The sequence below is a fragment of the Spermophilus citellus genome (genome assembly GCF_964194105.1).
Source record: "Spermophilus citellus genome assembly, chromosome: 16".
Taxonomy (NCBI): domain Eukaryota; kingdom Metazoa; phylum Chordata; class Mammalia; order Rodentia; family Sciuridae; genus Spermophilus; species Spermophilus citellus.
Window position 1 is genome coordinate 9,313,851 of NC_138196.1, and position 16,807 is coordinate 9,330,657.

At 32.2% G+C, this 16,807-nt stretch overlaps 1 protein-coding gene across 1 annotated transcript in view; it reads right to left on the reverse strand.

Annotated features, from left to right (window-relative positions):
* The window catches only part of LOC308635076 (A-kinase anchor protein 9-like), a 114,551-nt gene that overhangs the window by 23,450 nt on the left and 74,294 nt on the right, over positions 1-16,807 (reverse strand). The window contains exons 21-29 of the mRNA XM_081269332.1: positions 15,792-15,830; positions 14,194-14,426; positions 13,072-13,191; positions 10,028-10,204; positions 9,575-9,679; positions 3,932-4,084; positions 3,421-3,597; positions 1,954-3,024; positions 95-235 (exon numbers count right to left, since the gene is read on the reverse strand). Coding sequence (XP_081125458.1) covers positions 95-235; positions 1,954-3,024; positions 3,421-3,597; positions 3,932-4,084; positions 9,575-9,679; positions 10,028-10,204; positions 13,072-13,191; positions 14,194-14,426; positions 15,792-15,830 — 2,216 coding nt within the window. The remainder of the gene's footprint in view (positions 1-94; positions 236-1,953; positions 3,025-3,420; positions 3,598-3,931; positions 4,085-9,574; positions 9,680-10,027; positions 10,205-13,071; positions 13,192-14,193; positions 14,427-15,791; positions 15,831-16,807) is intronic.

Below are 16,807 nucleotides of genomic sequence, written 5' to 3' on the forward strand. Positions count from 1 at the left end.
AGTTATGGCTCTGGACTTGTTTCTATAGGACATTTTGAAAGGGAATTAAGATGGGTAGAAATGAATGAATTAGGAGTTATGTTAGTTGTCTTACCAAAAGCTCTTTTTGAAGTTTTTCTGTCCTTTCTTTGAAAGTGGCAAGTTCTTCTTTGGTAGCCACCAACTCAATTCTAAGAGCCTCAAGTTCTTCAAAAAATCCACTTTCTCCACTGGCATTTATTAACTCAGTAGTTGTCTGGATAACAGTAGAAAACATAAGAAATACACCATTTTTTTTAAAAAAAAAAAAAGCTAAGTTCAAAGCATTTACACATTCTAATGAAGCTTTTCCAAGACTGACTGCCTAGGGGTTTTAGTGATAAATGCTCTTTCAACAAATAGTGAAACATTTTAAGAACTATCATTTTGTATTCTTAAGGAAATAAGAAAGATTTTCTGGGAATGAAAAACAAATCATGATATATATATATATATAAAACATTTATAAATTATTGATAAAAGTATTCTTTGTGCCACTCAAAAGTTTCATATTTATATTACTTTCCTCAAAAGATATGAGCTCAAAGATAATTATTATAAGTTATACCTAAAAAGTTATATTAATATTTTAATAATTATTACCTACAGTAATATGCAATTCCAATGAGCTAGGAAGAAGAAGTATAGTGAATGAAATTATTATCCTTTGCCAATATAAATTAAGTAGACATAAAATCCCAATGTATCAATTAATCTTCTGGGGCAGGTAAGACTGAACTTCTGGTACTTGAAATTGTAAGTTTATTAAGTGAGGGAACTTGAAGGAAAAAAGTCTTTGTTGTGTCTGTCATACACTAAGAAATAACTGCAATTTCTGATCTTGTAAGTAGACTTAGGTCAGTTACAAATTTTTCCTAAGAAGAATAAAATCTATTATGAGGCATAAAATTTGCCAAGCTAATAACTTGTTACTCATATTAATTCAATATGAATATATTTTGATATTTTTATAATTGTATCTCACCTACGTAACTTTCACAGATTTTATGCCAAAATTGTTTTTGCAAAATTGTGGTATGACCATTTTATGAAGCTCTCCCCCAACCAAAAAAAAAAAATTGTGCTGGTATTAATTAAAAATCATCTATTAATAAACTGTCTTCGGTGCAAGATTAGAATGTATAGAATACTCATGAATATACATTATTGTGGTGGTGATGATTATGGGGTGCACTATGGTACTTAAAAGAGATGATGACATAACATACTTAGTAGAGGTACATTAAGGGGGAAAATATCCACAGAAATTCTAGAGGACATTTGCTAAATTTAATGTTTCCATATTTATTTGAACTATTCTAATTAATGACAACCCTGATTGAATAAAGATGTTTGAAGATCACAAAATATAATTTGGGCCCATTATTCTAGTGATAATAAAATGACCCTATAGTGTTAAATTTAATCTGGTCTCTATACCTTGAGTTTCTGTGTAAGAAATGTTACTTGTCTGCAATGTAACTTGGTAGGAAATCAAATGAACAGAGTATAATCAACTACTAAGTCTCAGCCAATGATAGTAGGCAACTATGTTTCAGCCAATCATAGGCAATCAACCAATCAAATCACATCCAAACAAGGTCTAGCCATGACCAATCAAGCAATTTCTGAATTTTATTTGTGAGTTCTGCCTCTAAATACCACCCACTGTTGCACAGTGAAACTGTTTGAATCTCTTCTGGTTCTGAGTGTTGCACAATGCATGTAGCACTTTTTGCTCAAACAAATTCTTTAGTTTGTCTAAAGTTCTTTAAGAACAGTATGATTTTTTTAAATAAAATCCCATTATGTATAAATTGGTAGGTGTCAGCAGAACTGTTTGACTTAGTAAATTACCAATCAGCTTAATAAGCAAAGGGAAAAAAAAGAGTTTCTTAGGGTATTTTATGTGAAAAACTCAAATATAAAACTAACCTTGAGAACAAAATCTCCGTGAGGGCTTCTTTTCCTTTCTTTTCCTTCAAGTTTTTTCTTACTGTCCTCCAATAACTTCTGCAGTTCTATCTGCTTCTTTTCTTTTTCCAAAGCATTTTTCTCTGCAGTTTCTACTTGTTCTTTTTTTGAAATCAAAGTAGTATGCATTTCAATCACTTGTCTTTCTAAGTCTGATATTCTCAAGGTTAATGCAGACATATCTGACTCCATCTTGTTTTCTATTATTTGATTTAAATTCTGCATATTTTCCTTTTCAAGTTCTGATGAATCTACTCCTTTATCTTGATAGAATTTCACATATTCCTGAACTGCCTCAAGTTGGACTTGACTTACAAGAGCAGCAGCTACTTTCTCCTCAAGTACTTTCTGTAGGTTTACAATCTTCTTCTGAAGCATTTCTGTTTCAGATTGGCCTTGTTCTTTTATGTCTTCTATCTGTTTATAACACTGGATAAGTTCTAAGTCCTTTGCGCTAACAGAGCTCTCAAGCTGTAGCAGTTTCGTTTCCAAATTTCTGGAAACTTTGGTGCTTTCTTCAAAAGATCTGAGATACATCTTGTTCTCAGGGGGTTTAAGAACATCTTCAATATGGATTACTTCCAGTTCGGGTTGGTCTTTGCTGATATCATCTATAGTCATGCTAACACTTTCATCTGGTATACTTTGGATTTTTTCCTTAGGGTCATGTTCTCTCTTCAAGTTGACTAATTCTTGTGTTAGCTGATCCATTTTAAAATTGGTTTCTTTAAGTACATTTTTTGTGAAGGCCATTTCTTCATTAGTGATTTCTACTTGCTGTTCCAAAGCCAGCTTTTCAGCTATAACCTTTCCTAACTGATGTTTCAAGCTGTCCTCTTGTTCTGAGGGGGAACTGGTATCCACCAACATATTCTGTTCAATATATGACAATTCCTCCTGAAGTTTTTCAATCACTTCATTGAGCTTGTCTGTTTCTTCTTCTCTATTTTTCTTCAAACGTTCTTGATCACTCTTCAGACATTCTATTTGGGCTTCAAGATCCCTTATCAGTTCATTTTTTTCTTCAAAATCCTATTAGTTAATGAAAAAGGGAAACACAGAAAAGTATGTATTCATATTTTAAAATTTTGTTTTATTTTAGGGTAAAAACTTAAAGATGATCAGGCACAAAAGCTGTATGCTTGTCAGACACATTATGTTACAATAATAGACCAACAATATAGACCAACACCTCCCTTATCACATCAAACAAAGACCTTATTTAGAACATCATTCTGGAAGTTCTATTAAACATAAGTGGCTTATGCTTTTAGTATTTGATTCTCTATTAGGAAAATGTCAACATTAGTACATTTTATTGGAAAGGATAAAATACTGAATTAAGTCTATAACAGATGGCATCCAAAGCTAATTACTCTATTTAACTATATTAGATTTCAGATAATAACCAATTTTAAATGAGTATACCTTGTTATCTGTTGTAAGTCTAATTTGTTGATGAACGTCTCTAATTTGCTCATTTTGATCAATTTCTACCTCTTTTTCCTGTATTATTTGAGCAAATTTCCCAAATAGCATATGCTGGTCATGAGTAGAGATAGCCTCAGGATCCTTCATGGCAAATCTCAATTTCTCCATTTCATCCTAGTGACAAAAATAACCATCATAGTTGGATGTATTCATGACATGGCATTTTTCACAACATTGTTTCAATTAAGTCTTATAAAAAATACATTTCCTACAATGTACAAGTAAAAAAATTAGACATAATGTAGATCAATAATTCTTGAAATATTTTCATAAAAGATCTCAAAAATTTAATTATGAACAGAAAATAAGTTCCATGCAAATCTATTTGCTTGCTAGTGTTCTTCGAGTGAGTATTATTTAGATCTGGACTTAGTAAATGTTTATTATAACTACATAGGAGCAAAACTTATTATCTCTTTATAGAAAAAAAATTTTCTAAAATAGTTACCTTGAATAATTTATTTTCTTGTTCAAGTTCCTGTAGACGGGTAGTGGATTCCTTTTTCTGTATTTCCAATTGCATATGTAGTTGCTGAACTTCTTCATTTTTATTTTCAAGCTCATCTCTAAATTGCTCTAGTTGTTCTTCTAAGTTTGTTATCTTTAATATCAAAATTATGAAAAGTAAAGAAAAAAAACTTTACACAGATGTTTGTCAAGATAGAATTAAGAATGTTGGGGCTGGGGCTGTAGCTCAGTGGTAGAGCGCCTGCTGTGCACATGTGAGGCACTGGGTTCGATCCTCAGTACCACATAAAAATAAAGATATTGTGTCCAACTACAACTAAAAAAAATTTAAAAAAAAGAATGTTGTATTTGCTTTACAAAGTACATATGCTTAATTCATAAGAATAAAGGAAAGTGGTTTTCTAAGCCAGCCATACCTGTATGGTTCCTAGACATGCTCACACTGCACATTCTTTTTTTGTTTTTGTTTTTTGGTTTGTTTATTTTGTTTTTGATTTGGCACTGGGGACTGAACCCAAGGGAGCTTTATCATGGAACCACATCCCCAGCCCTTTTTTTCATTTTATAGTTTTTAGATAGAGTCATGCTAAGTAAGTTGCTTAGGGTCTTGCTAAGTTGCTGAGGATGGCCTCAAACTTGCAATCTTCCTGCCTCAGACTTCTGAGTTGTGGGATTATAGGTGTGTGCCACCGTGCCTGTCACACTGCACATTCTTAAACCATCTTGCCCAATTAGAAGACACCTTAAAGAAGGACACCAGGAAACATTTTCTACCATAAGCAGAAAGAGTCACAGAAAGGAGCAGTCCACATGCTAACTCTTATGTTAAATTCAGTTAAAATTAAGTTAGTTGCTATTGAAAAGCTTAGAAAAATTGTAGAATTAATTCAGTTATTCTAGTATCAAATAAAACTAACTTAATATAGTCCCACAAATATCTAATTATAATCCATTGAATGCCCTGGCTGCTTTGTGGTTTGATTAAGCAGATGGAAGCAGAGATACACAATAAGGTCAAGAGATCCTTAGGTCTGAATTGCAGAGTAAGTTAACAAAATAATTTTAGTAGAAAATCAGAGAGCTCTTACTTATAGGAAAACAGAAATTTAATTTTTGAAGATAGATTATTAGTAATAAAAGTAAAATAATCCTCTTTGATGGTTATCCAAAAAAAAAATGAACCTGATGACGAATATTAAGAGCTAATTATTGCTCTATTTAAAAAAATGGGTTTGAGGACATTAGCAATCACTTTAGCTCACTGCTTCACAGCTACTTAATATTTAATAAATGGATTTATAAACATATATTTACTTGATGATCAAAAATGTTGCATTAACAGCAACCTAAGATGCAGAAGCAGTGTTTAGTAGTAACTGGCTCAGAGCCAACTTTAAATCATTTAGTGCCTTAAAGTTGAAAAGGGGCATATCTTGCTTATATACTGATACATCACATAATTAGAATCATTCTAGCACAGGCAAGGCAAGGCCTTAAAAATCAGCCTAAAAAAAGAAATCAGCAGGGAAAAAAAAATCAGCCTAATATTTCTTAAACAGAAATGGTATCAATACTAAATAATGGCTATTATTTATAGAGAATTACTGCTAGGCATGGGTACAAAGTACTTTATATATTGTTATTTTTTAAAAAGCCTGTAACAACCTTAGGAGCTCTATTCTATGATTAACCCCATTTCAGAACTGAGGAAGGGAGTTACAGCAAGGAGTAACTTGTCCTGAGGTCACATGTCTACTATGTGGTGAAACCACCTTTTGAACCTGGGGAGTTCCAGTCCTAAACTATAATTTATCCTGTTTCTAATAACTAATGTCTAAGACCTCTACTTAAATTTTTTTTGTAACACTGATATTGAACTCTGTAGACACTAAAATACATTTAGTGGTTGTACATATATAATTTCCAGGTTAGTTTATTGAAAATTGTGATGACTGTATCTTCTTCAAAGTTATATGACAGTATTTACACCTATTCTCTTCTATAACAAATTTTAATGACAAGGTATTATAAAATCAACATACACATATTTATTTAAGTAAAATTGCTGCCCCACCTCACATGACCTTTTTTTTTCCTTGTAATATCACTTAGTAGTCAAATTCTTAGTTCTATGTCTTAAAAGCCCTGCTACTCAAAGTGTAGTCTCTGGAGCAGCAGAATAGGCATCATGTGAGAGCACGTTTGATGCACAGAATCTTGTGCTGCACTCAAGAGCTGCATTTTGGAAGCTGAGGTTGTGGCTCAGTGGTAGAGCGCTTGCCTAGCATGCGTGAGGCACAGGGTTTGATCTTCAGCACCACATTAAAAAAAAAAGGTATTTAGTTTCTCTACAACTAAAAATTTAAAAAAAAGATTAAAAAAAAAAGACCTGCACTTTAACAAGATCCCCAGCTGATTCATATGCAGAGAAGGACTGGTTTAAAGTACTAACATTTTTTATTTTAAGTAGCTGAACTTTAGACATCACATCAGACTTTAGTTTCTCCAAATGACACTATGGAACATTCTTGTTATTCAAGCAGACTCTAGTTTCAGGCTGTCTTATAACAACACCCAAACCAGAACATTAGAAAGGTTTAAACTTGTTTTACTTATCTACCAATTGATATCTAGACTATTTGGATGACACTGATTTGTACCTATTTGAGTCTTATTTTATTTTGTGTTTTTTTTTCTCTTAAAAAAAAAGTATAGGGGCTGGGGTTGTGGCTCAGTGGTAGAGCATTTGCCTGGCATGTGTGAGCCACTGTGTTCGATTCTCAGCACCGCATATAATCAAAAAATAAAATAAAGGTCCATCAACAACTTAAAAAAATGTTAAAAAACTTATATATGTTCCACTAATTAGATAGCATATTCCTTGAAGTCTGGTGTTGATTTCACAACTGAACAAAAGTGCTCTACATTCAGAAACAGCTTAATAATAAATGTTGAATGACAGTCTTTAACATTTTTCACTAACAAGCAAAATATATTCAGTGTTCTGGCATCATAGCATCATAGGGTTCCAGAATCAGTTCTTTCTGTCTGTACTAAGTACTAACCTCTCTTAAGGATCAGGTCACACATTGGCAAATTAGGAGATTTTAGAACAGAATCTATTCCCAGGGAGAGTGTTAAGGGTTAATGGGACAAGGCATTTAATATACTTTCTAGCCCTCAGCCCTCAGCAAAGTTAACTATTATTTACTATTGCTATCTGTAAACTAGAGCTCATTAGTTCTACAGAGAGCTAAAACTTACTGATCCTTTTCTCAAAATAACTATTGTCTCCACAATATTTCCTTCTCCTATAAGAAGCTGTTTTCTTCTTTTTATTCATCCCACATTTCTAAATAGTCTAATGAACTTTCAAAAAATGTTTTATACAAATCTAGGTTTTAGGAGTATTTGAACGTCTCAACTATAATGATACATAAAGATATCTTTATGTTTATACTCAATAGGATATCTGAAAACATTTGCCTAGTTTTCAGGATAGAATGCTTAAGTTATTTTCATTAAAAGACATATGCTTTAATTCTACATTCATACCTCTCATTATTCAGTTATAGGTAAGGGAGTGAGTTCTGATAGAATACTCATTATAGTTATTTAAAGCAAGTAAATGAAGGTCAGCTGTTATTTTAATTTGTATATATTCACTCAACATCTTTGGCTCTGGGTCTCTATCTGCAAAAACTGAAAGTCAGTTAACAGATGCTCTCTCTATGGTTTCTTATAGTTCTGTACTACTAGTACTATGATCCTGAGTAAAAGGTAGATGTTTATTAGAAACTTAATTCAGGAAATTAAGGTGTTAGTAGATATATATTACATTCAAATGATAATAAAAATAATAGGGCATGGTGGCACATGAATGTAGTTCCAGCTACTCAGGAAGCTGATGTGAGAGGATTGCTTGAACCCTGTAATTTGGAGTTTATAGTCAGCCTGGCACTATACTTAATGGCTTCCATCTCAAAATACAAAAACAAAAACAAAAAAACCTGTGTGTGTGTGTGTGTGTGTGTGTGTGTGTGTGTGTGTGTGTGTATGTATAGAATTAGGGCTAAGGAAATAACTCAGTGATGGAATGCTTGTGTGAGGCCCTTTGAGCCCCAGAACACACACACAAATGAAGAGAAACAACTAGTAAGCTACATCAAGTATCCTTAATCAACTACCACTACTTTTAGATCCAGTTGTGAAGGTTCATTTTTTGGGGGAGGAGATTATTCAGTATTTAAGATAAATCATTAAGTATTAATTCCTTTCAAATATACAGAAATAGTTACACAAAAAAAAAAATGTGCTCACTGCTTCCATGAAAACTCCAAACTTAATAAACAAGAACTTCTCAGTTGTTACATAAAAATGGGAAAACGATCCTTCTCATGGATCATTTCAACTATAGTAATTTCTATGGATTTCTTTTTTCTTCTTTGAACTACAAATTCACTGAACCGTCATTTTAGCTGATGTCTAAATTAGTTTTGTAAACAGATTTCCAAGTACTTATTACCAAATACTTCTACAATATTTAAGCAAAATAAGTAATTGTTAAAATAAATTTAAATGTTCTGAGAAAAATTCTATGGAAAGAGACAAAAACATAATTAAAAACATTTTAAACATTTAAAATTATTTATTACTATACAATGTTGAGTATTATATGTTTTAGGAAAACTACTAGTAGACAAAGAAAGTTAAAATTACTATAGCTCTAAAGGTAAATTTTCTTTTCTTGTTCTCACAGGGGTATTATTATGTTGCCTAGGCTGACCTTAACCTCCTTGGCTCAAGTGATTCATTCTCCTGCCTCAGAGTCCTGAGAAGCAGGGACTACAGGCATGCACCACCATGCCTAATTGGATCCTTCTCTTTAAGAAGGAGGGAGAAGGGCAACACAGGATAACTTTATAGTTACTTTCTTGTTATTATTATTTTGTGGTGCTGCAGATTCAAACCCACATTGAGCTAAATTCCCATTCCTAGTTCATTATTAATCTTTTAAGCACAAGCTTCATATGTTGTAAAACAATACTATCAATTCTTAGGGAAAAGTTTAAAAAAAAAGGAAAGCAAGCAAACCCAAATTCACAGTAGAGAGGAGCAAAAACTCAATGCCCATAGCACGAACAGGAGAAAAGAGATGCTGCCTTTTGTCCTAACTACTACATTTCTCCACTGTCCTCTTCATTCAGCCCGTACCTGCTAAATTATCCTTTCTCCCTCTCTAAATTTCTTCTTGCTTCAAAGTGCTCACACTAGTTATCCTCTCAACCTGGAATAAACTTCCTTCATAAGCTTATCAGTTCACATGTTTATTGTCTTGAAGATCAATTTAGGCACTGAATTGAGAAAGTCTATACTTTGGTTTTAGACCACAAACTTCATTTTGTTCAAATGATATTTTCAAGGTAACTGATTTTAAAATAACTCAAAACATATTTTGTCATTTAAAAATAAAGTGGTAGAGCGCTTGCCTAGTATGTGTGAGGCACTGGGTTCAATCCTCAGAACCATGTAAGTAAATAAAACAAAAGATATTTGCCCATCTACATCTAATACACACACACACACACACACACACACACAAAAGAAAAAAAAAAGTCCTTACCTCTTTCTCTTTTCTGTCGATAGCATCTCGCTCAGCTTGCAGTTGCACTTCTAGAGACAATTCTGCTTTAGCTTCTAAGGCTCCAAATTGTTTCTGGTCCGCTACCTTTAAATATATAAGAATGTTCTCAAATTTTCAGACATTAAATACTGATTATTCAGAGTGTGTGTGTGTGTGTGTGTTCGTGTTTCCTTTTGGATAAGTAGCAATTCTCTCTGACCAGTTAGGAGGACAAACTCTACATTAGTGAATATCAAAAAGTTACTGTCAGTCTTGAATACATTCATAGAGTCAAACAGGAACTTTTGACACTTAAAATGCATTTCTCAGATAAAAATGAAGGCTCTTTCCCATCTGCCCCCACCCTCAAGCTTTCTTATTCAAGCTCTGATGTTTGTGTATCAAACTTTTCTTCATTAAAACACTTAATAAAGTTAACTCAAAATGTCACACCTTTTGAAAATTGTCTGTGCTAACAAGTAAGGCTTGTTCCAGTTCTCTCACTCTGAACTCTAGCTTTTCAATTTCTTCATTCCTCTCTTGTACATCTCTCTGAAGCTGTTCTTTTGATAGAAGCAGCTCACTGCACTTGTCTGTTTTTTCTTTTAGATCATTTGTTAACTGTTCAACCTGAAAATATAATAAACAAAAAAAAATCTAAAAATTTGAAAAGTTCATAACTTTTAATTCATCTCAAAAATCATTTTTTTCAAAAAACATTTTGAAATGCTATATTAATTTCATTTTTTATAAGGATAGCAACTATTATCTCAAACAAAGGTTGATAGTTCCCAAGTTGATAAGAACTAGGCAGCACTAGTAAACAACAAATATTGCTTTTGCTCAACCCTTTTTAGAAAAATTTCTTTCTCTTAAGACTAAGACATTAGCTAGGAAGAGGGGAAAACCACATTTTGAATAATGTTGAATTATCTAGTAATGGTACAATCATACTAAGACCTATGACCTTAAAGATGGCAAATTTGTAGAGTACTTACTGACTTGCTCTCAGAATGTGAAGTAAGATAACCTGAAAAAAAATCTTTCATGAATTATTTTTTGATAATAGTTATTTACAAAGCACTTTCAATCTATACATTGCACCATCCCAGAATAGAGATGAGGATGGGTGGTAAGAGAGAGCTGTACATTTAGTGTCTTAATAGTTTCTCCTGCATCCAAAATAAATGATGACACATCCCAGAACTTATCCCTGAAGACTGATATGCAAGTGCCTTCAATTCAGTGGCTCTGGGATAGAAGAATACAGGAAGGATTAATAAGATAATTTATGAAATTAGTTCTGATCAAGAGGGAGAGGAAGTTCCTAAAAAGATAAGTGATGGTAAGAAATAAAAGAATACTGCCTTTATTCAGTGAAATACTTGGAGGCAATTATACAAAATGACAATCATTATTCAGAACATTAAAAAATGCAAGCTTAATTATAATTACAGGATTAAATTTTAACAGTAATAAAGCTACTGAGAATAATAGGTTGACTAAGTTTTGGATTAAGTTCATAAGAAAAGGCTATAAAACAGGTACAATGAAATGGCATATTATAATGTTTTCACAGTTGGAATTTTTGGGTCTTCAGAAAAACAGAAGCTGGGATTAGTTCTGGCAGGGTAAGCAGAGAACAAATGGGTCACAATGTTCCTGAGGAAACTCAAACATACCTTAAAGTTTCATGAATGAGATAGGTCAAATTTCAAATATTTTTTAAAAAAATTATATAGTAGAAAATGGCAGTCAAAGTTCTAGATCTTGAATTATCTTTTGAGTTTCAATGAATAAGTCACTGTTTTTCAAAAGCTAAAAATACATTTGTTAGAAATAAGGGCAATGACTACAAACAAGGGGAATGATGACTTTTCTGCTATTCTAGCAGATTTAAAATTTCATTACAATGAACTTATAGGCATTTTATACTTCATTGAGGTACTTTTAAGAGAAATGAATCAAGTAAACTTCTTAGAAATTGTAGATAATTTTCAGCAATAAAATTATTTTCAGAAATAATAGTAGTTGAATTTAAGTGTTAACTAAGGGCCACACTAATACTGCTATGCAGTGGGAGCTATTACTGTCTTTATTTTAGAAATGAATAAATAGATTTAAAAGGTTAAGTAGCTTAGTTACTGTCACACATCTACTACATAGCACAGCCATGATCCACACTGGGATTGCCTTATCTCAAGCACAATCTCTTTATAACCGGGGTAAGCCATCTTTAGAAATATATATAAGTGATATACGTATAAATATGTATAATATTTCCCATGTAGCATTTGTTTAATAAATGTAGAGTTTTCTGTATGAGGAAAATGGACAGTGGGAGTGACAGAGTAGAAGCAGGGAGACTGGTCAGGAGGCTACCTCACACATATAGGCAAATAATAATGACAACTAAGACACAGGGAAATGAATAAAGCTGAAAAGAATAAAAAGATATAGTATAAATCTGATCCATTAATGGTTTGGGATCAGGGCTGAGAAGGAGTGGGACTGAGGAAGAATTCTAGAACTTAGCAAAGATGATTTAGAAGGCACAACATTTATTGAGATGAAGAAGGAATAATTTTATTCTTGTCTTTTTGATAAAGGCTATTCAGGAACCAAGAATATGATTCCTGGATATGTTAAAAATGAGACATCTACATGGAGACGGAGTAGGCAGTTGAAAATTCAAGTACAGAGTTCAACAGAGATGTTAGGAATAAAGGAACATTTGTGGGGCAATTTACAGATGACTGGGAAGAAAATGTAAAAACAGAAGAACGAGGACTCTAAGACTAAGTCATGAGGTACCCCTCATTTATTTTGGGTAGGCAGAAGACAAATAAATACTGGAGGAGAGAGACCACACTCTACAGTAGGTGTGTCACAGCAGTCAAGAGAAGGCGATACTTATAGAAGACTGTAATGAGTGTCTCTAAATGGTTGAGTAGTATTAAAGACAGAGAGGTGATTACTAGATACAGCCAAGAGGCTTTGGGTAACCTTCATAGGAACAGTTTAAATATACTAAGGGGTATAAAATTCCAAGAAAAAGATGTTGGAAACTTCATTGTAGTGGACTGTAAAAGAGAAGAGAAAGGGAAATAATTAGTAAAGAGTGACTACAGAGAATTATCAGTTTAGTTGGGATGGGAGTAGAGAACTAGGCAGAGAAGTTTATTTAATACTAGAAAATATATAAAGATGGAAATAATTCCAAATTTAAGTACAACATTTTTATGTTTTGTTTTTTTGTTTTTGATGGTGCTGGCATCAAATCCAGGACTTCAGGTATGCTAGGCAAGTGTTCTACCATGAACTATAACCCCTAGTCCAATATAAACATTTTTTAGGGTTAATGACCTCCTCACATTTAAGTAACATTCAATGTCCTGATTTTTAAGATTTATACCTTATTCACTTTTAAGTTTTTCATAATGTAACTCTTACTTCACACTCAAGATACAAATAGGCAATACCAATAAAATTGTTACCTCTCTAGTTTGATGTTCACCAACAGGCTGGATTCGAGGCACAACCTTAAGTTGTTGTTCTAACTTCTGTATTTCTTGTTGAAACACATCTCTCTCATGTTCTCTGTCAATGGCTTGCTCCTGAAATTGAACAATAATAAAAACAATAGTAATTGAAGAAACAATATTTATTAAACCGATTATCTCTCTTTAGTTATAGGTTAAGTTTGTTTGAAAAGAAAGGACTGATGACCATGGAATCACAAAGATTCAAAAATATTTTTGGTATGACACATTACCTATTTGGGTTCTTCCACAAAATTTAAATACTTAAAATTTATTTGAAGTACATTTGTTTTCATTTAGGTAATGTTAAACTCAGAATGAAATAATTCTCCTCCATCAATGAATGTACTTGTACAATGGAGAAATTACACTGCTAACTCAGTCATTAAGCAAATAAACAAACTGTCTGGTAAATCAATTTCTTATAATCTTAAGTTTTATACCTAAAATTATAAATAGTATAAGACTCTAATTCTCTGATATGTGAAGAGAAAATCTGGCTTATAAGAAATCTTAAAGAAGAATATCCATGTGAAATTAAAGATTTAACATCTTTTTGGAAGAGAGCAATGGAAGCTTGGCAACTATTCCAGTCCAAGTGCCACACTGTTGTTACCTGTGTTCACACCTTTTGAGGTGGACACAATGGTAGACAATTAGCTCTTGGAATTCTTACCTGCTTTGACTACTGATTAAATGAGAGACTAGTAGAAGATTAACTATGAATTTTGGAACGTTAACTAGTAGGGCTTATTCACAAGCTAGTGGCACAAGTTTTGTTGTTGTTTAGGTTTTTTTTTTTTTTTTTTTTTTTTGGTGCTGGTGATTCAACCTAGGGCCGGCCTCATTTCATTCATGCTAAACAGTACTCTACCACTGAGCTACATTCCCTGCCCTAGTTTTACTATTTTCATTTTGATTGTTACATAATAAATTATTGGAATACTCTCTCCATTGGTGGAATACACACATAAGCAAAAATATTAAGAGTCCCTATAATTTAAAGTTAAAATAATATAGAACAGTATCACATAGTATTCTACTGAGAAAAATCAATATCAAATTGCAAATACTTACATCTAAAAATTTTCTCATTTTTTCTAATTGCTTTTCCAGTGCTTCGTTTTGCTGTCTTAAATCCATTACTTCAGCATTTTTTTCTTGTTCCATCTCTATAAACCAACTGACTTGCTCTTCAACATCTATTTCCAAAGCTTTCATTTGTTTTTGAAGTTCATCATGTACTTTCTCAGCCTGACACTGCAATTCTAGCTTTTCCTTCATTAATTTTTCTGTCTCATGTAGTAATTCTGTTTATAAATGCAAAAGCATTCAGAGTTAATTATAATTAATGGTGCTTCCAGTAAATTTTACCTTCATGAAATAAAGGCTGAGAAATATTTTAAGTCCATATTAAAAAGTAAATATTCTCTTATAGAAATAACAAAATATCTTACTGCTACACATACATAAACTAGTATTATTAAAATTATGCAGAATTAACAAAAATAAAGTCCCGTCACAAAAACACCATTTTTGTAAAAACATAGCAAATGACAAAAAAGCCACTTTTCACTATTAAGAATAGAACAAAATTGAATGAAATTTAAGCATAGAAAAAGAACATTTTTATTTACCTCACACAAAAATTAATTCATTCCAAACCCATAAATCACTTTCATATGTATACATAATATACACAAAAAATCACTGTAAATCTTTAAACAAGCAAGGAAGAGTTGTAGAAGAAGAAATATGACTAGACCCAGAATTTCCTGTTATTCTTACTCCTTATTAGATCCATATTACTGAGTTGTTTTTGCATGCTCACATGTATGTGCATCAAGGGAAAACTGACACGTGAGAGGCAGTGTGGTTAGCACTAAAAACAGACTATGTCTTCAAATCCTAGCTTGCCTCTTTTGTTTTACATGATATTCAATATGATGATCCTTGGTTTCCTTATATGTAAAATGGGAACTATATCATTGCCAATCTCTTACAGCAAATTTGGAATCAAATGAGTTAAAATATGTAAAACAATAACTGTAGTATAGTAGGCACTATTGTGTTAGTATCATTATTAATATAATAATAAAGTATAAAAGAAAAAGTAAACCAATCCTCTAATAAAGAAAATGGAAAGAACTTATCTCTAGAATCTTTATACTAACTGATGTACCAACACTATACTCAGGACAAGGAATCAACAGAAAAAATTTTTCCTTTGAAAACAACACTGATACTAGATGTTAACATAAAGTAAATCAATCAGAAAGCCTCTTACTAAATTCCATTGATCTTTTTACTACCATCATCTTATAAACTTCCTGACTTAGAAGAGGATTCTGGAAAGTCATAGACTACAAGATTTAATATATTTGTTAACAAAAAAAAAAATTTTCTTTGAAAAATTGAAATTGTTTTAAGTTTCATGCATAATAGATAATAAGATGATGTCATTATCAATCTCAGTTGTTAATTTCAAGTGAAAATGTGAACTTTTATAGTAAGACAAGTTGTTTTGTTGTTAAAGAGAACAACTTTAAGAGTGAATCACAGCAGCAAAACTGCGAAATTAGAGACATGTTAGTTGGTTGAAAATCCAAGTGTTACTCAAAATTTGCATCTAAATCTACCACTCAAAAATAGTCCATGCAATTGTACGCACACACCTGCTTCAGGTGCTGCATCGACTGCAGCATCTATTAGTCCTATGAAAATAGAAAACAAGACAAGACACAACAAAAATATTATACATATTCTATTGGCTAAAATAAGATAATGCATGTGCCCACATATATATTAGAAAGCAGACGCTGAAGCCACTGATTATTATCACTGGAGATTTTAAGAAGTTCCAATATTTCTTGAATATTTTACATGTATGACACAAAGTTTTTCCCCATTAAAAATTACAACCCTAAACCCATGTTAGACTAATTTCATCATTTTACAAAAAATGTATGTTGTATTTCTTAATTGATCAAATGAAATTAGACAGTTTATAATTCCAACTTATGTTTACTATAAAAGTGAGGACACAATAAACTGAATTTAAATTTTTACTATTACAAAGATTGACATTTACTGCTAAACAAACTTTAACGTCAAGATATTATTTAATTTCTTATTTAAGGAAAAATTAAGGTTATTTATAAATTTAAATTCTCTTTGAACTCCTATTACACTAGATGTCAGCCTGCTTCTAGCGCCATTGACCTTTTCCATCTATTTGGCTTGCAAGCCCCAGACCTGCTTATTACTAAAACAAGTTCTTAGTTATTTAATCCAACAATACATTTTTGCTGTCTCTTTTCTATTAAAAAGCCTAAAGCTTACACAATTTATAAAATATTCTGCCCCATTATTTGTAACCTTCTCTTGAGGCAGATTTTTGGGGTTAAGTAAAGAATTGTCTTTTCCTGTTAACAGTCAACATCTGCCAGAGATTAAAAAAGAAAGAAAAGAAAACCCTGGTTCTACTTGGTTGTCTAATAAGACAATTACCTATAGGTATGTTTGGTTATAATTTTTTTGAATATACTTTTTTTAGTTGTCAGTGGATCTTTATTCTACTCATATACAGTGTTGAGGATGGATCCCAGTGCCTCCCACTTGCTAGGCAAGTGCTGTATCACTGAGTCACAACCTCAGCCCACTCTGCTATTATTTTTAAAGTTCCTATATG